Source organism: Salmo trutta, chromosome 17 (genome assembly GCF_901001165.1).
Source record: "Salmo trutta chromosome 17, fSalTru1.1, whole genome shotgun sequence".
Taxonomy (NCBI): Eukaryota; Metazoa; Chordata; class Actinopteri; order Salmoniformes; family Salmonidae; genus Salmo; species Salmo trutta.
In genome coordinates, this window is record NC_042973.1 from 15,157,422 (window position 1) to 15,177,030 (window position 19,609).

General features: G+C 42.9%; 1 protein-coding gene across 4 annotated transcripts in view; it reads left to right on the top strand.

Annotated features, from left to right (window-relative positions):
* pde4cb (phosphodiesterase 4C, cAMP-specific b) overlaps positions 1-19,609 on the top strand; it is a 143,450-nt gene that overhangs the window by 115,605 nt on the left and 8,236 nt on the right. For all 4 annotated transcript variants that reach the window (XM_029695809.1, XM_029695808.1, XM_029695810.1 and 1 more), the window contains 5 exons: positions 966-1,078; positions 14,928-15,021; positions 18,109-18,284; positions 18,672-18,770; positions 18,995-19,159. In XM_029695809.1, the coding sequence (XP_029551669.1) occupies positions 966-1,078; positions 14,928-15,021; positions 18,109-18,284; positions 18,672-18,770; positions 18,995-19,159 (647 nt within the window). The remainder of the gene's footprint in view (positions 1-965; positions 1,079-14,927; positions 15,022-18,108; positions 18,285-18,671; positions 18,771-18,994; positions 19,160-19,609) is intronic.

The window sequence follows — 19,609 nt, forward strand, 5'->3', positions numbered from 1 at the left end:
GAAAAGGACAACAACAAGGCATACATTCTTTCTCCTTCCCTTTTTTTGGAGGGGGGGTTGGGGCTGTTGACAAATATAAACACTGGTCCTAGTTTCTATGTCAACCCAAAATGCCATAGTTCAATACAAGCACTCAGGAGGACGTTTGTAGCATTTGAAGCAGCCGTGGTTTGAGAATTAGTTTTCACTGATAAGAAACCAAATAAAAAACAGAGAAAATCATTTTTTGTAGAGGTGCTGTCTAATGGAGAATAAACTATAAGCTATAAAAATAAAGAGTCGCACACTCTATAAATTCCCAGTCATTTATTGGGTACATTTCGGCATCACTTTGCCTTCAGGGTGTAACAAACCAGAATAAATATTCAATGAAAGTCAACACAATTAATTTTATAGTCTCTGGTTTGAAATGGAGCCAATCTTGATTTAAAAACAGAGCTTGCATTAGACGTTAGTGACTCGAAGTGAAAGACAGCACACAGCCTTCTGTCCAGTGATTTTGGGGGTGGCTGGTAGCCTAGTGGTGAGAGTGTTGGACTTGTAACCGAAAGGTTGCAAGATCGAATCCCCGAGCTGACAAGGTAAAGATCTGTCGCTCTGCCCCTGAACAAGGCAGTTATAAGAATTTGTTCTTAACTGACTTGCCTAGTTAAATAAAGGTAAAATAAAATACAGTCTGGGGCCTGATAACTGACCACAGGAGAACAGTCCTTGACAGTGGGACTATGGTAAAATAAAGAGAAAGTGATCTACTGATTGGGCCTTGTTTGAGGATTTGGATCTGGGTCTCAGTCTGGTAAGTCTAGGGTCTGGATGGGATGGTCTCTGATGGGCTTTTACTTGAAGAAAGGAAAAAAACGCACTCACTGAAATTCTTTAAGTTTTAATGTATTTTTTTAGCAGCAGAGATCAGAACAAATGCTCTCTCAGGGCTTTAATAGTAGTCTGACCTTTGGCCCCCTCAGAGGAGCCCTACCAGAAGCTGGCCATGGAGACACTGGAGGAGCTGGACTGGTGTCTGGACCAGCTGGAGACCCTGCAGACCCGTCACTCAGTCAGTGAGATGGCTTCCAACAAGGTGAGCTGCGTTGCATTTGAACTGAGCCTCATCTACTTTAAAATCCTGGGAATGATTGCTTGAAGAATAGCAAAGATATAGGTCTGGTTAATGAAAAATCTATCTCCATCTACACTGCATTCGGAAAGAATTCAGACCCCTTCACTTTTTCCACTTTTTATGACGTTACAGCCTTTTTCAATTTTTTTCATTAATCTACACACAATACCCCATAATGACAAAGCGAAAAAAGGTTTTTAGACATTTTTTTATTGTATTTTTTTATAGAGATTTACATAAGTATTCAGAGCCTTTGTTATGAGACTCAAAATTGAGCAAAGGTGCATCCTGTTTCCATTGGTCATCCTTGATGTTTCTTCAATTGATTGGATTTGGAAAGGCACACACCTTTAAGGTCCCACAGTTGACAGTGCATGTCAGGGCAAAAACCAAGCCGTGAGGTCGAAGGAATTGTCCGTAGAGCGCCGAGACAGGATTGTGTCGAGGCACAGATCTGGGGAAGGGTACCAAAAATGTTTTGCCGCATTTAAGGTCTTCAAGAACACAGTGGCCTCCATCATTTTTAAATGGAATAATGCTGGTGGCAGCATCATGCTGTGGGGAGGTTTTTCAGAGGCAGGGACTGGGAGACTAGTCATGATCGAGGGAGAGATGAACGGAGCAAAGTACAGAGAGATCCTCGATGAAAACCTGCTCCAAAGCGCTCAGGACCAAAGAACCGGGCGACGGTTCACCTTCCAACAAATCAAACTAAATTGTATTTGTCACATGATCCGAATACAACAGGTGTAGACCTTACAGTGAAATGCTTACTTACAAGCCCTTAACCAAAAATGCAGTTTTAAGAAAAATACCTAAAACAAAAAAGAAATAAAAGTAACAAATAATTAAAGAGCAGCAGTAAAATAACAATAGCGAGGCTATATACAGGGGATACCGGTACAGAGTCAATGTGCAGGGGCCCCGGTTAGTCGAGGTAATTGAGGTAATATGTACCCGTAGGTAGAGTTATTAAAGTGACTGCATAGATAATAACAGAGTAGCAGCATTGTAAAATAGTCATTTGATGTAGCCATTTGATGAGATGTTCAGGAGTCTTATGGCTTGGGGGTAGAAGCTGTTTAAAAGCCTCTTGGACCTAGACTTGGCGCTCCGGTACCGCTTGCCGTGCAATAGCAGAGAGAACAGTGTATGACTAGGGTGGCTGGAGTCTTTGACAATTTTTAGGGCCTTCCTCTGACACTGCCTGGTATAGAGGTCCTGGATGGCAGGAAGCTTGGCCCCAGTGATGTACTGGACCGTACGCACTACCCTCCGTAGTGCATTGCGGTCGGAGGCCGAGCAGTTGCCATACCAGGCAGTGGTGCAACCCATCACAATGCTCTCAAGACAACGACCCTAAGTACACAGCCAAAACAACGCAGGAGTGGCTTCAGGACAAGTCTCTGAATGTCCTTGAGTGGCCCAGCCAGAGCCTGGACTTGAACCTGATCGAACATCTCTGGAGTGGCCTGAAAATAGCTGTGCAGCGACGCTCCCCATCCAAACATCCAACCTGAGCTTGAGTGGATCTGCAGAGAAGAATGGGAGAAACTCCCCAAATACAGATATGCCAAGCTTGTCGCGTCATACCCAAGAAGACTCGAGGCTGTAATCGCTGCCAAAGGTGCTTCAACAAAGTACTGAGTAAAGGGTCTGAATACTAAATGTGTAAATGTGATATTTCAGTTTTACATTTTTAATACATTTACAAAAAATTCTAAAAACCTGTTTTTTCTTTGTCATTATGGGGTGTTATGTGTAGACTGATGAGGGAAAAAAATGATTTAATCAATTTTAGATTAAGGCTGTAACGTAACAAAATGTGGAAAAAGTCAAAGGGTCTGTCCGAATGCACTGTATATACTGAAATGAGGAGTTTGTGCGCAAAAGGACATAGATCCGAAAAGCGTGGATATTGCTTCACGTTAAGCCCTTGCTGTAGCTCTAGGATTGGCTGTGGCTGAGACCACAGCCACACATCACTTGAAGACCATGTGCATGGCACACTCACTACCTTTTATTTGTTTGGGCTTGGCAGAGACTGTCAAAGGGCTACAGAATGACTGTCTCCAGAGACCTGCTGTGGGCTGCAGCCTTTTAATACTGCACCCGGGGATTGCACAGCATCTCTCATCAGCATCACATCGCTCTGTGTTCATGTCGATCACATGTCTTATGTTTAGGATTTACAAAGTGAAGCTATACTTAACCTGAATATTATATTAGGGAATTGAGTTCCTTGTGTAACCTACGCTGTTGTCCCCAATGCATCAAAACAGTGGTTGGTTGATTGTCATATGGTTCACTGCCATCTCATAGTCAAAGTGGCTTTACACAGCAGGTGCCATATATTTTGGAAAAGGCATAGTCAAGGGAAAGTTATTTCCCACAGGTCACTTCCTCTGTCTAATATACACTGCTCAAAAAAATAAAGGGAACACTTAAACAACACAATGTAACTCCAAGTCAATCACACTTCTGTGAAATCAAACTGTCCACTTTGGAAGAAACACTGATTGACAATAAATTTCACATGCTGTTGTGCAAATGGAATAGACAACAGGTGGAAATTATAGGCAATTAGCAAGACACCCCCAATAAAGGAGTGGTTCTGCAGGTGGGGACCACAGACCACTTCTCAGTTCCTATGCTTCCTGGCTGATGTTTTGGTCACTTTTGAATGCTGGCGGGGCTTTCACTCTAGTGGTAGCATGAGACGGAGTCTACAACCCACACAAGTGGCTCAGGTAGTGCAGCTCATCCAGGATGGCACATCAATGCGAGCTGTGGCAAGAAGGTTTGCTGTGTCTGTCAGCGTAGTGTCCAGAGCATGGAGGTGCTACCAGGAGACAGGCCAGTACATCAGGAGACGTGGAGGAGGCCGTAGGAGGGCAACAACCCAGCAGCAGGACCGCTACCTCCGCCTTTGTGCAAGGAGGAGCAGGAGAAGCACTGCCAGAGCCCTGCAAAATGACCTCCAGCAGGCCACAAATGTGCATGTGTCTGCTCAAACGGTCAGAAACAGACTCCATGAGGGTGGTATGAGGGCCCGACGTCCACAGGTGGGGGTTGTGCTTACAGCCCAACACCGTGCAGGACGTTTGGCATTTGCCAGAGAACACCAAGATTGGCAAATTCGCCACTGGCGCCCTGTGCTCTTCACAGATGAAAGCAGGTTCACACTGAGCACGTGACAGACGTGACAGAGTCTGGAGACGCCGTGGAGAACGTTCTGCTGCCTGCAATATCCTCCAGCATGACCGGTTTGGCGGTGGGTCAGTCATGGTGTGGGGTGGCATTTCTTTGGGGGGCCGCACAGCCCTCCATGTGCTCGCCAGAGGTAGCCTGACTGCCATTAGGTACCGAGATGAGATCCTCAGACCCCTTGTGAGACCATATGCTGGTGCGGTTGGCCCTGGGTTCCTCCTAATGCAAGACAATGCTAGACCTCATGTGGCTGGAGTGTGTCAGCAGTTCCTGCAAGAGGAAGGCATTGATGCTATGGACTGGCCCGCCCGTTCCCCAGACCTGAATCCAATTGAGCACATCTGGGACATCATGTCTCGCTCCATCCACCAACGCCACGTTGCACCACAGACTGTCCAGGAGTTGGCGGATGCTTTAGTCCAGGTCTGGGAGGAGATCCCTCAGAAGACCATCCGCCACCTCATCAGGAGCATGCCCAGGCATTGTAGGGAGGTCATACAGGCACGTGGAGGCCACACACACTACTGAGCCTCATTTTGACTTGTTTTAAGGACATTACATCAAAGTTGGATCAGCCTGTAGTGTGGTTTTCCACTTTAATTTTGAGTGTGACTCCAAATCCAGACCTCCAGGGGTTGATAAATTGGATTTCCATTGATTATTTTTGTGTGATTTTGCTGTCAGCACATTCAACTATGTAAAGAAAAAAGTATTTAATAAGATTGTTTCTTTCATTCAGATCTAGGATGTGTTGTTTAAGTGTTCCCTTTATTTTTTTGAGCAGTATATATGACCTCCTACTTGTGATTGGACCCTCCAACAAGTAGCTCAGTTCTCATTGCATTGCACTATTTACATTTTTACAGATTCAGGAAGTTGAACTGCTGCTGCATTCTCCCTCTGTGCATAATATTTGGGCATACAGAGAGCATTTATTTATTTAAATTCTGTTGACATCTCTTGTTCATGGTGAAGAAAGCAGGATAGTTAGTTCCACATGACACACAACATAAAACCTAACTATGAATGGAAGTTAAAACAGTGCAAAGTGCATAACACAGCTTAAAGGAGCAGGTGTAAAAACCTGAGCAATCTGAGGTCAGCAGCCCTCAAATATGGGATTTAAAATCATCAATCAGAATTAAATGATCTAGTTTTTAGTCCTTCAGCAAAGTGTTCCGAGATCGGACCATGCCAGCAAAGCTAAAAGCACTCTTACCACCAAACTCAGTTAAAGTGTATTGGACTGATACACACTCCCTCCTCCCATTCAGACACTAACGCACACCAGCACATGAATGGAGCCCATCCCTTCCTTTTAAACCATTCGCATTGGTTCAAGTCCCTTCTTTCCATTCTGCTCCTCCGGAATGCATTATGCATCCCTCTCTCTCTCTCTCTCTCTCAGCCCCCACCTCTCACACTCCCCTTCCCTTTACACACACACAACCAATCAGATCCCTCACATCCACCCAGCCTCTGTTGCGGATTGGCTGTAGGGCATCCCGCACGTAGGCAGTTGAAGGGGAGATACACACAGGGAAGGAGAGACTAGTCTTTATACTCTTCCCTCTCTCTTGCCCTCCCTCCCTCTCTCACTCAGTCTCTGTGTTTACGTTGAGCGTGTGATGGTGGAGGATGGAGCAGCAGTGAGCCATGTGCTCTGGTGCCCTGCACCTAGCTGTACTATCTCTGTCCCCTTACCCTCCACCGCCCATCCCCCATGTCCCATCTGTCCCACTTACTAAGCTCAGAGCTACGGGGAAACCTCAACTTTGACTGATTGCTGTTTGATCTCTTTCAATCTGGGACGTAAGGACTGTCAGTTTGTGATGAAACTCATTGGATAGACTGTAAAGTCCATGGAGAATAAGAGCACCTCCTCCCAGCTGCCCACTGCACTGAGGCTAGGAAACACTGTCACCACAGATAAATCCACGATAATTGAGAATTTCAATAAGCATTTTTCTACGGCTGGCCATGCTTTCCACCTGGTTACCCCAGTCAGCAGCCCTGCACCCCCCACAGCAACTTGCCCAAACCTCCCCCATTTCTCCTTCACCCAAATCCAGATTGTTGATGTTCTGAAAGAGCGGCAAAATCTGGACCCCTACAAATCAGCTGGGCTAGACAATCTGGACCTTCTCTTTCTAAAAGTATCCTCCTCAATTGTTGCAATGCCTATTACTGGCTTGTTCAACCTCTCTTTCGTATCGTCTGAGATCCCCAAAGATTGGAAAGCTGCCGCGGTCATCCCCCTCTTCAAAGGGGGAGAGACTCTAGACTCAAACTGTTACTGTTATATCTAGCCTACCCTGCCTTTCTAAGGTCTTCGAAAGCCAAGTTAACAAACAGATCACCGACCATTTTGAATCCCACCGTACCTTCTCCGCTATGCAATCTGGTTTCCGAGCTGGTCATGGGTGAACCTCAGCCATGCTCAAGGTCCTAAACGATACCATAACCGCTATCGATAAAAGACAATACTTTGCAGCCGTCTTCATCGACCTGGCCAAGGCTTTCGACTCTGTGAATCACCACATTCTTAACAGCAGACTCAACAGCCTTGGTTTCTCAAATTACTGCCTCGCCTGGTTCACCAATTACTTCTCAGACAGAGTTCAGTGTGTCAAATCGGAGGGCCTGTTGTCCTGACCTCTGGCAGTCTGTATTGGGGTGCCGCAGGGTTCAATTCTTGGGCCGACTCTTTTCTCTGTATACATCAATGATGTCACTCTTGCTGCTGGTGATTCTCTGATCCACCTCTACGCAGAGGACACCATTCTGTATATTTCTGGCCCTTCTTTGGACACTGTTAACTAACCTCCAGACAAGCTTCAATGCCATGCAACTCTCCTTCCGTGGCCTCCAACTGTTCTTAAATACAAGTAAAACTAAATGCATGCTCTTCAACCGATCGCTGCCCGCACCCCCCCCACCCGTCCAGCATCACTAATCTGGACGGTTCTGACTTAGGTACAGTGGGGGGAAAAAATTATTTGATCCCCTGCTGATTTTGTACATTTGCCCACTTACAAAGAAATGATCAGTCTATAATTGTAATGGTAGGTTTATATGAACAGTGAGAGACAGAATAACAACAACAACAAAAATCCTGAAAAACGCATGTCAAAAATGTTATAAAATGATTTGCATTTTAATGAGGGAAATAAGTATTTGACCCCTCTGCAAAACATGACTTAGTACTTGGTGGCAAAACCCTTGTTGGCAATCACAGAGGTCAGATGTTTCTTGTAGTTGGCCACCAGGTTTGCACACATCTCAGGAGGGATTTTGTCCCACTCCTCTGCAGATCTTCTCCAAGTCATTAAGGTTTCGAGGCTGACGTTTGGCAACTCGAACCTTCAGCTCCCTCCACAGATTTTCTATGGGATTAAGGTCTGGAGACTGGCTAGGCCACTCCAGGACCTTAATGTGCTTCTTCTTGAGCTACTCCTTTGTTGCCTTGGCTGTGTGTTTTGGGTCATTGTCATGCTGGAATACCCATCCACGACCCATTTTCAATGCCCTGGCTGAGGTAAGGAGGTTCTCACCCAAGATTTGACAGTACATGGCCCCGTCAAATGATGCGGTGAAGTTGTCCTGTCCCCTTAGCAGAAAAACACCCCCAAAGCATAATGTGTCCACCTCCATGTTTGACGGTGGAGATGGTGTTCTTGGGGTCATAGGCAGCATTCCTCCTCCTCCAAACACAGCGAGTTGAGTTGATGCCAAAGAGCTCCATTTTGGTCTCATCTGACCACAACACTTTCACCAGTTGTCCTCTGAATCATTAAGATGTTCATTGGCAAACTTCAGACGGGCATGTATATGTATTCTTGAGCAGGGGGACCTTGCGGGCGCTGCAGGATTTCAGTCCTTCACGGCGTAGTGTGTTACCAATTGTTTTCTTGGTAACAATGGTCCCAGCTGCCTTGAGATCATTGACAAGATCCTCCCGTGCAGTTCTGGGCTGATTCCTCACCGTTCTCATGATCATTGCAACCCCACGAGGTGAGATCTTGCATGGAGCCCCAGGCCAAGGGAGATTGACAGTTCTTTTGTGTTTCTTCCATTTCCGAATAATCGCACCAAATGTTGTCATCTTCTCACCAAGCTGCCTGGCGATGGTCTTGTAGCCCATTCCAGCCTTGTGTAGGTCTACAATCTTGTCCCTGACATCCTTGGAGAGCTCTTTGGTCTTGGCCATGGTGGAGAGTTTGGAATCTGATTGATTGATTGCTTCTGTGGACATGTGTCTTTTTTACAGGTAACAAGCTGCGGTTAGAAGCACTCCCTTTAAGAGTGTGCTCCTAATCTCAGCTCGTTACCTGTATAAAAGACACCTGGGAGCCAGAAATCTTTCTGATTGAGAGGGGGTCAAATACTTATTTCCCTCATTGGCGAAAATCTGAAATCAACTTTGGAGGGGACAATTACATGAAATTTTCTCAAGAGCAATTCCTGAGGGGGACACCAAAAGTAGTGCTGTAACACATAGCCTACATTGTAATATGGTAAATGTATATTGAGGAACCAAAGAAATAAGGTATTTGCCGTACTCCTAACTACCGGTACCCAAAACTACACAACTAATCATAACAGCAATACCATTGCCTTTAACAAATCTTAGTTCAGTCACCAGTTTAAGTTGAGAGTGGGGGTATCCATGGCATTTTCCAATTATGTTCCTATTTTACAAGTAAAAAAAATGGAAAACCTTTCATAATGTTGCCAAACAAAGACTCAACAAACTTACCTGAGACTCCCTGTCTCTGCCAGTCTGTCCCTGCATATCTGTCCCCAACTCTGCTGTCTGTGTGCCATCTGTTGCCTGCTCTGCCTAATGACATCATTGTGAAACATTTCCATTAGAATTTCATTTCTTTCTTATGAACATTTTATCAACTAGTCTTTGAGATATTAGGCTACTAGGGTTCGTACTATTTGTTTTGGTGTATTGAAAAATACTCTGATGTCCGTCTTTTATTTTTCTGCCATTTTTCTACCTGGCTGGCTGGCTGGCTACACACACAGTGTGTAGGTTATTTACAGTAGGAGATGGGCTTCTATCATCTTCAATCATTCTATTTGGGCTTCGATCTAAAAGGTAGCTAGCAAATGTCAAACGGATTAAAATGACAAGAGTTGACAGCTGTATGAGTTCACCATTTACACAACATATGCTGCAACCTTTTGTAATTTTAATAGTTTGTTTCATATTGGCTGGCTTCCAACAATAGCTGAATTTGCAAAGCTAGCGAGCACCAATTCAGTTTCAGTGGTGTTTGCTATAATCTTTGCTACCCGGGTTAAATAAAGGTGAAATAAAATAAATAAATAAAAGTTCACTTGCGACAATTTAGCTTTTGCAACGAGACCATTAAATATATTTAAGACAATGGTAGAAGAGAGTGTAGTTCTGTTCAGTTTGGATTTCAGTTTATCGCTAACCTTATCACAGGGACTTTGAAGCACTAACTTATATCATCTGCATGCTGATTCAATCTTTGACGACGCCACATAAATGGAATAGGTACTAGCTAGCTTAATAGTTAATATTTGCGCGCTAGCTCTGCATATTCAGCTAGTGTGTGTGCGCGATTGACTGGATTAACCTCACGTCAGTTACGTAGCAAGCTAAGGAACTGGCAGTGGATCAAACCATTGTGAGGCAAAGGGGGGGGGGGGTTGCCATCTTTTGAAACTTAAAAACGTGCTATTAAGTGTCTATAATCAGCACAATTGCTTTCATTGCGTATTATTAATATTATTTAAATTACATAGTTATGTTTCAGTGATATATTGGGGGGGACAAATCATATTTTTCCCAGGATGGGGGGGTCGTGTCCCCCCCGTCCCCCCCGGGATTTCCGCCTCTGATTTCCCTCATTAAAATGCAAATCAATTTAGAACATTTTTGACATGCGTTTTTCTGGATATTTTTGTTGTTATTCTGTCTCTCACTGTTCAAATAAACCTACCATTAAAATTATAGACTGATCCTTTCTCTATCAGTGGGCAAACGTACAAAATCAGCAGGGGATCAAATAATTTTTTCCCTCCAATGTATTTGTAATTGTCCACATATTCTATGTGTCTGGTTAGACTGTACACTCTCCTTCCAGACTCACATTAAGCATCTCCAATCCAAAATTAAATCTAGAATCCACAGCCTATTTCACAACAAAGCAACCTTCACTCATGCTGCCAAACATACCCTCGTAAAACTGACTATCCTACCGATCCTTGACTTCGGCGATGTCATTTACAAAATAGCCCCCAACACTCTACTCAGCAAATTGGATGCAGTCTATCACAGTGCCATCCGTTTGTCACCAAAGCCCCATATACTACCCACCACTGCGACCTGTATGCTCTCGTTGGCTGGACCTCGCTTTATATTCGTCGCCAAACCCACTGGCTCCAGGTCATCTATAAATCTTTGCTAGGTAAAGCCCCGCCTTATCTCAGCTCACTGGTCACCATAGCAGCACCCACCCGTAGCACACGCTCCAGCAGGTATATTTCACTGGTCACCCCCAAAGCCAATTCCTCGTTTGGCAAGCCTTTCCTTCCAATTCTCTGCTGTCAATGACTGGAACAAAATGCAAATATCACTGAAGCTGGAGACTCCCATCTCCCTCACTAACTTTAAGCATCAGCTGTCAGAGCAGCTCACAGATCATTGCACCTGTACATAGCCCATCTGTAAATAGCCCATACAACTATCTCATCCCCATATTGTTATTTATAATTTTTTTGCTCCTTTGCACCCCAGTATCTCTACTTGCACATTCATCTTCTGCACATCTATCATTCCATTGTTTAATTGTTAAATTGTAATTACTTTGCCACTATGGCCTATTTATTGCCTTACCTCCCTAATCTTACGTCATTGGCACACCCTCTATATAGATTTTTTTCTATTGTATTATTGACTGTACGTTTCTTTATTCCATGTGTAACTCTGTGTTTGTGTCGCACTGCTTTGCTTTATCTTGGCCAGGTCGCAGTTGTAAATGAGAACTTGTTCTCAACTGGCCTACCTGGTAAATAAAGGTGAAATAAAAAACTAAAATAGACCTGTACAATCTGCTACTGGATTTTATTCACCAAAGTTGGTTTCTGCTGCTCACTCGTCTTTGTTTTTGACATTCAACATGTGTCCACTGGAATGCCCTACGTCACTTTGTTTTCTATGTTTTGGACGCTCATACAGGTGAGTGCACAGGAATGTGTGTGTCAGGATGTCGTTTTCTGTTACTGCAGTGCAAACTTAACTGGATGACAAGAAGTGTGCTTTGGTGTACTGTAGGACACAGTATGTATTTGGATGTCTGTGATTTTGCTTATTTTGTCAGTGAGATTTGATAAAACTGCATATTATTTTGTCTACACATGCCTGTGTGTGTACACACATGCCTGTTCCATTGGGTGTATGTGCATGAGTGTGTTAGTGTCTACAAATCTCTGAGTACACTACCCTTTCCTTCCTGTATGTCTGTGTGTGTAGATGCAATGTCTCCTTTAAGACCTTATACGGTGGTTTGTCCCCTACCCACGTGTGTGATTACATAGCCTCTGCCGAGTCCCCATCAACAGGGGAAATGGAAAGAGAGCCTGGGACGCGACTTCCGCTTTTGGATGTTAACAAGGCGATGCTCCATCTTAACTCCTCCTCCTCCACATATACTAGATTGGTTGAACAGTACAGCTTTTTTTTGTCTGGTCAAGACCAGTATGTAGGGGATTTAGTGTCAGGCGATTCTTTTAGGCCTGCTATGTTCGGTTAGTGATTACATAACGGTTCGAGCCCAGCTGAAAACACTGTTCCAGTCCTTGTGCCCTCCAATGTGATGCACTGAATAGACTAGCGTATGAGGTTGTGTCATGAAAGAAGTGAATGATTGTTTTGTTTTAAATACATATTTTTGGATTCATTTTCTGGTCTTATTGATATAATTGACTTCTATTACTCTATCCCATGTTACACTTGTCTTTTTCTATAACATAACATGTTATTCAGTATGAGGGGATCAAGGAAATCACTCTGTCATATTATTTACTTGTTAGTTACTCCTGACACTTGAGTGTGGTGCGAGAAATCACACCAAACAGAATTCAAAAATCTACTTTATTGCCATTTTGAACTCTCATTTGGTTTTGTTAATTTCAAATTTTCCACATTATATTATGATAGGAACTTTACTGCTATTACACTTGTTCTACTGAAGTGCAGTTGAAGTTGGAAGTTTACATACACTTAGGATGGTGTCATTAAAACTCGTTTTTCAACCACTCCACAAATTTCTTGTTAATAAACTATAGTTTTGGCAAGTCGGTTAGGACATCAACTTTGTGCATGACACAAGTCATTTTTCCTACAATTGTTTACAGACAGATTTTCACTTATAATTGACTGTATCACAATTCCAGTGGTCAGAAGTTTACATACACTAAGTTGACTGGGCCTTTAAACAGCTTGAAAAATTCCAGAAAATTATGTCATGGTTTTAGAAGATTCTGATAGGCTAATTGACATAATTTGAGTCAATTGGAGGTGTACCTGTGGATGTATTTCAAGGCCTACCTTCAAACTCAGTGCCTCTTTGCTTGACATCATGGGAAAATCTAAATAAATCAGCCAAGACCTCAGAAAAAAATTGTAGACCTCCACAAGTCTGGTTCATCCTTGGGAGCAATTTCCAAATGCCTGAAGGTACCACATTCATATGTACAAACAATAGTATGCAAGTATAAACACCATGGGACCACGCAGCCGTCATACCGCTCAGGAAGGAGACGTGTTCTGTCTCCTAGAGATGAACGTACTTTGGTGCGAAAAGTGCAAATCAATCTCAGAACAACAGCAAAGGACCTTGTGAAGATGCTGGAGGAACAGGTACAAAAGTATCTACCGTAATTTCCGGACTATTAAGCGCACCTGAATATAAGCCGCACCCACTGAATTAAAAATAATAATAATATTTTGAACATAAATAAGCCGCACATGTCTATAAGCCGCAGGTGCCTACCAGTACATTGAAACAAATTAACTTTACACAGGCTTTAACGAAACACGGCTTGTAACAAAAATAAATAGGCTTTAACGAAACACGTCTTGTAACAAAAAATAAATAATTAGCAGTAAGCTTTAGTTGTCTTTTTGCACTGAGTCAATTCCTCACGCTGCTGTTTCCAACGTCTTATCATCGACTCATTAAGACCAAGCTCCCGTGCAGCAGCTCTATTTCCTTTTCCAACAGCCAGATCAATTGCCTTCAACTTGAAAGCTGCATCATATGCATTTCTCCGTGTCTTTGCCATGAGGGTGACAAAATGACTACCATAATCAGAATGATGGGAAGTTTGAGAGCGCTCGATTTAATCTAAACAGTAAACAAAAAAGTTTTTGACCTTAACCCGTTCGGCAATTTCATTGGTCTAATGAAAGCTTCATGCTAATGAAAGCGGGAAAAATCCATATATTAGCCGCGTCATTGATTAAGCCGCGAGGTTCAAAGCCTGGGAAAAAAGTTGCGGCTTATAGTCCGGAATTTACGGTATATCCACAGTGAAACAAGTCCTATATCGACATAACCTGAAAGGCCGCTCAGCAAGGAGGAAGCCACTGCTCCAAAACCGCCATAAAAAAGCCAGACTACGGTTTGCAACTGCACATGGGGATAAAGATCGTACTTTTGGGGGAAATGTCCTCTGGTCTGATGAAACAAAAATAGAACTGTTTGCCCATAATAACCATCGTTATGTTTGGAGGAATAAGGCGGGGGCTTGCAAGCCGAAGAACACCATCCCAACCGTGAAGCACAGGGGTGGCAGCATCATGTTGTGGGGGTGCTTTGCTGCAGGAGGGACTGGTGCACTTCACAATATAGATGGCATCATGATGAAGGAACATTATGTGGATATATTGAAGCAAAATCTCAAGACATCAGTCAGGAAGTTAAAGCTTGGTTGCAAATGGGTCTTCCAAATGGACAATGACCCCAAGCATACTTCCAAAGTTGGCAAAATGGCTTAAGGACAACAAAGTCAAGGTATCGGAGTCACCATCACAAAGCCCTAACCTCAATCCTATAGAACATTTGTGGGCAGAACTGAAAAAGCGTGTGCGAGCTAGGAGGCCTTCACACCTGACTCAGTTACACCAGCTCTGTCAGGAGGAATGGGCCAAAATTCACCCAACTTATTGTGGGACGCTTGTGGAAGGCCACCCAAAACGTTTGACCCAAGTTCAACAATTTAAAGTCAATGCTACCAAATACTAATTGAGTGTATGTAAACTTCTGACACACTGGGAATGTGATGAAAGAAATAAAAGCTGAAATATAGCATTCTCTCTACTATTATTCTGACATTTCACATTCTTAAAATAGTGGTGATCCTAACTGACCTAAAACAGAGAATTTTTACTAGGATTAAATGTCAGGAATTGTGAAACACTGAGTTTAAATGTATTTGGCTAAGGTGTATGTAAACGTCCAACTTCAACTGTATGTTCTACTTTCCACACTGTATTTCCATGTATGAACTCGTGTCACTGATGCTTGTCGTTGTGTCTGATCTTGTTTCCCAGTTCAAAAGGATGTTGAACAGAGAGCTCACCCAGTTGTCGGAAACCAGCCGGTCAGGAAACCAAGTCTCAGAGTTCATCGCCAGCACTTTCCTAGGTGAGTGACAACAGCACTCTAAGTATGGCTCCTGAACTGGCATTGCAATGGCTAGGCAAGGTATTAATTTAGACCCTACTGTCAAATAATAATTGATGTAAAGCATTCATCCTGCTCAAAAGTTGGATACATAAATACAATATTTATTCGCTTTAGGACATTATACAGGACATTATACAGCTCTATAAATGTAGTCATAGATGTTTATGAGCAGTGCCTATGTTTTGCATTATTATGCATAGCTCATAAGGCATTATACATGTGCTTAAAATGCATTATGAATTACAGAATACTTACAAAATTACTACAACATGTTTTGTATATAATTAGTTGGAGTACTGAACAGGCCAACATATTCAGAGTATGAACATAGGTTGCATGACATCATGCAGTATGTGGTTGCAAAACTTGGCATTTGTCATGTATGTCTGCTGGCCTATTAGCCAGCATGTTAGAGGAAAGAGAAGAGCTTCCAAAGGAAGCAGGCGGCAAGGCATTCCTGGACATGTTATCTGGCGTTGCCGTGGAGACGGTAATATTATTAGACTGCCTTTTGCGTCAATACCCCAGTCTTTAACTGATATTGTGGCGGAATGGAGCTTCACCAAAATGCTTGCAGACGGAGAGAAAATGGAGCCTGAAAATATATGTCCACTTGACATGATTTGGTTTGTTTTGACATTGGCTGGGATCGGAAAGGAGAACTATGGCTTTGGGTGAAAGGAAGAGGAAATATTGTGAGATTGGTGAGACCGCTTCTCTTGGTGTGGTGGCAGATTGTGTGTGTCCTCGTAATGATATTTACATGCTTTTAGGATCTGGGATTATGATCTGTCTTCTCATATTTGAATGAGTTATTGAGTTATTATTGGTTGAGAGATGACATTTGCTGGAGAGTTATCAGTTGAAGCAGTATTCCTAGTACTAGTCTAATTGATTTATCACCTGATTTGTGGTGGAAATATCTTAGATTAGCTATAGTTCGTAAAATAAACAATCAACTGTTCATTTTCTGCAGTTTTCAGTGTCCTCCTATACAGTGGTGAATTTAGCATGTAAATCTTGTTGCAGCTAAGCCACTACACAACATAACAATACATGAATTGCCCTATAACGGTGACAAACGGTGCCCACAAACTGTTAGGGCCTACATAAAGATGTCCCAACAGCAGAGCTTTCTTTTCAGCACTATGGAGTGAATCCTTACCACCGTTACACCTGCATTGTCTGGCAGCGAAACAGTTAATTCAGCCTCATTTACTGCCTTTTTTAAAAACATAGCTGATATGGCTGACTTGCTTAAACAAATGTGGATTCTACTGACAATTGAGATGTACAAACTATGGCCTAAGGGAACGATGAGTGGATAAGAGGCAATCCGTAATTTTGATTAAGACATTAATGAGCGAGAAAAGACGGACGTAGTCAATATAACTATTTGTTCAGCACTTTTGAAATGTACAGCGACAGAATTCTGAACATGGGCCGTTCTTACAGTATTCTCCCTGTACAGCAAGTCAGAACCGTAGGATAAATTAAGGGGGCATATAAGCAGACAAGGAAAGCTCTTACAAGTATTTGATGATTACATTTCTCAAAAACCGGTTATAGGCTTTATGTGCACCACCAAGTCAGAACAGTAGGCTACGTTATGAGGGTAAAGGGACCAAATTATTAGGGTGAGGCACATGGGCTACTAACAGCTTACTACACAACATACACTTAGTATTACTTTCAGTATACATATCTCCCTGGCATATAACATAATTTATGCAGCAGCATGCAATACATTTTTGGACTCACCTTGTTGAGCTGTGCTCACTTGAACAGGACGGTGGTGCGGCGGTCCTTCTCATGGGCAAATTTTGGCATTCTCTGGATTTATGGTGCTTTCAAGATAACTGGGAGGGTGGAAAAAAACAAGGTTGAATCATGACGTCAGTGATCTTCAGGTCGGAGCTCTAGAAAGAGGCCAGGGTTCCCGACTTGGATGATCGTTGAAAACGTATTTTCTCAGTCGGAACAATTTTTTTTCCTGCGTTCCCAGTTATCTTAAACTCACTGAAGTCTGAGATTTCCCAGTTCAGAGTTTCCAGTTGTTTTGAACACGACAGAAGTCATACTGGATTGGCAGCATGGCCAGTGTATTCAACATTTTCTGGCCCATGGTGTTGCATGTGAATGTTTATGCTTTTAATCTTGGAAAAGAGACCCTTAAACCAAGACTTGGACCACACACCCTCTCCACTGAATAGCAGGCTAGTGATTGCTTTGCAATGCTTGCAGTTAGCCACTGATTCCTTCCAAACCACTCATTGTTGAATTTGCGATTTCCAACTTCTTGTGTAATGTTGATGGCTGATGAGCACCGATATGTTTTATTTATAATTTCTCTTCATATGACAAGGATTGAAAAGGATTTTCCAGTAGATTGTCGACTTGATTCATGATGATGACTGCTTGTCTAGCTAAGATTTTGAAAGTATGATGTTGACATGATCAGTCTAATCAAAGCTACGGTAGATATAACGTGATTTGACTTCATTTTTTCTGTGGCCAATTACCTTGAGGCTTCTTGGATGGGCATGTCTAATGTAAATCTATGGCAGCACCCAACAGGCTTGAATTTTTGAGCTCCACTCGTAGATTTTGCGGTGAAGTAGTGTCCCCATGAGTGACAGAAAACTGAACCAATTACAGCGCAACTAGAGAACATTACCAAACCCTACGTTCTGTATTTTCTGCTGGCTTGCCCCACCACCACAGAAAGCACTGAGCTAGGCTGAAACAAGAAAGCAAAAAAGAGACCATGTTTGTATGCAGCTTTATTAACAAAAATATTATATTTTCTACATTGTTTGCAAACTGATATGTGACACTTATTATTATTTTTTGCTAAATAGGTGGGGCTCAAAACATGAATGACGGGTTGCTACTCCTATATATTGGTTCAAATAAAATAAATAATCTACATGCCTTACTGGCTGACAAATAGTCAGGGCTCCTCTCCTAACACCAACACAGCCATAGTCCAATGGGCATATATTTTTTTCTGTCTCTCTCTCTTCTCGCTCTCTCTGTCTGTAGAAAAGCAACATGATGTGGAGATTATGTCTGGGCCTCCTAAGGAGAAAGACAAGAAAAAGAAGAGGCCCATGTCCCAGATCGTTGCGGTGAAGAAGCCTGCCCTCAGCCCCAGCCTCGCCCCCACCAAGATCCCCCGTTTCGGGGTCACCACCCTCCAGGAGGGCTTATTGGCTACGGTGGGCGCCACACACACACACACACACAGACACACACAGACATATACACACACACACAGACTTAAACACACACACACAGACTTAAACACACCGACTTACACAGACAGGTCCGCTTTGTCACACTGAGGAATAGCTAAGTTACTTTAATGCTTATTGCTTGGCCTATAATGTTATATGTAATATAATGTCAGTGACGTATTATTGCCAAACTTGTCACGTCATCTGCCCTCTGGAGGATCGCAATGGGAAAAGTAGTTTACTTTTTGTGCCATTCTAATATCTTTTGTTATGCATGTTAAAAAAGTTGAATATTTCTTATTTATTAAATACAATTCTGCTAAATTGCCATATCAGACTTTTTCTCACTTTATTGTGTTGTGGTTCTAGGAATTTGAGGACATCAACAGATGGGGTCTAGATATTTTCAAGATAGCTGAATACTCGGGTAATCGGCCTTTGACGGTGGTCATGTACTCCATTTTCCAGGTATGAGTCTCCAATTCCAAATGCATCTCTTCTGTCCGTACATTACAGCAGCCAATTGTAGCATTCTTTAGCATTCCTTCCAAGACATTTGAATCTTGGTGTAATGGCCAAGGGTTTGAGTCCCGGTCGGGGCTACCCCAAATACACTTCAATACTTTACCAAAAGTTTGTTACATATTTGCTCTACTCTTGTGAGCCTGGTTTCTGTTGCTGCCCAACCTCAGGAGCGAGAGCTGCTGAAAAACTTTAAGATCCCAGCCGACACCTTCATCACCTTCATGATGACCCTGGAGGACCACTACCACGCCGACGTGGCCTACCACAACAACATCCACGCTGCCGACGTGGTACAGTCCACCCACGTTCTCCTCTCCACCCCCGCCCTAGAGGTATGGAACACTCCATTATGAGGAAGATTAAAGGATGATATCCAGCCATATTCTATATTCTAATCTAGTTGGTAGATGTGCCCTGTGCATATCTTTGGATTTGATCAAGTTTATCAGTGCATATTGAGGTAGAAGGGGTTTGTTCATGGTATAGAAAGAAAATATGAGGTGAATAGAATGTCCCCACGCTACGTGTTAATACTTAGTAATACTTCAAATCAAATTGTATTCGTCACATGCGCCGAATACAATATGTGTAGACCTTACAGTTAAATGCGTACTTACAAACCCTTAACCAACAATGCAGTTTTAAGAAAAAAAAAAAAAAAGTAAGAGACAAGAATAACAAATGATTAAAGAGCAGCAGTAAATAACAATAGCGGGGCTATATACAGGAGGTACCGGTACAGAGTCAATGTGCGGGGGCACTGGTGTCTTGGTAATTGAGGT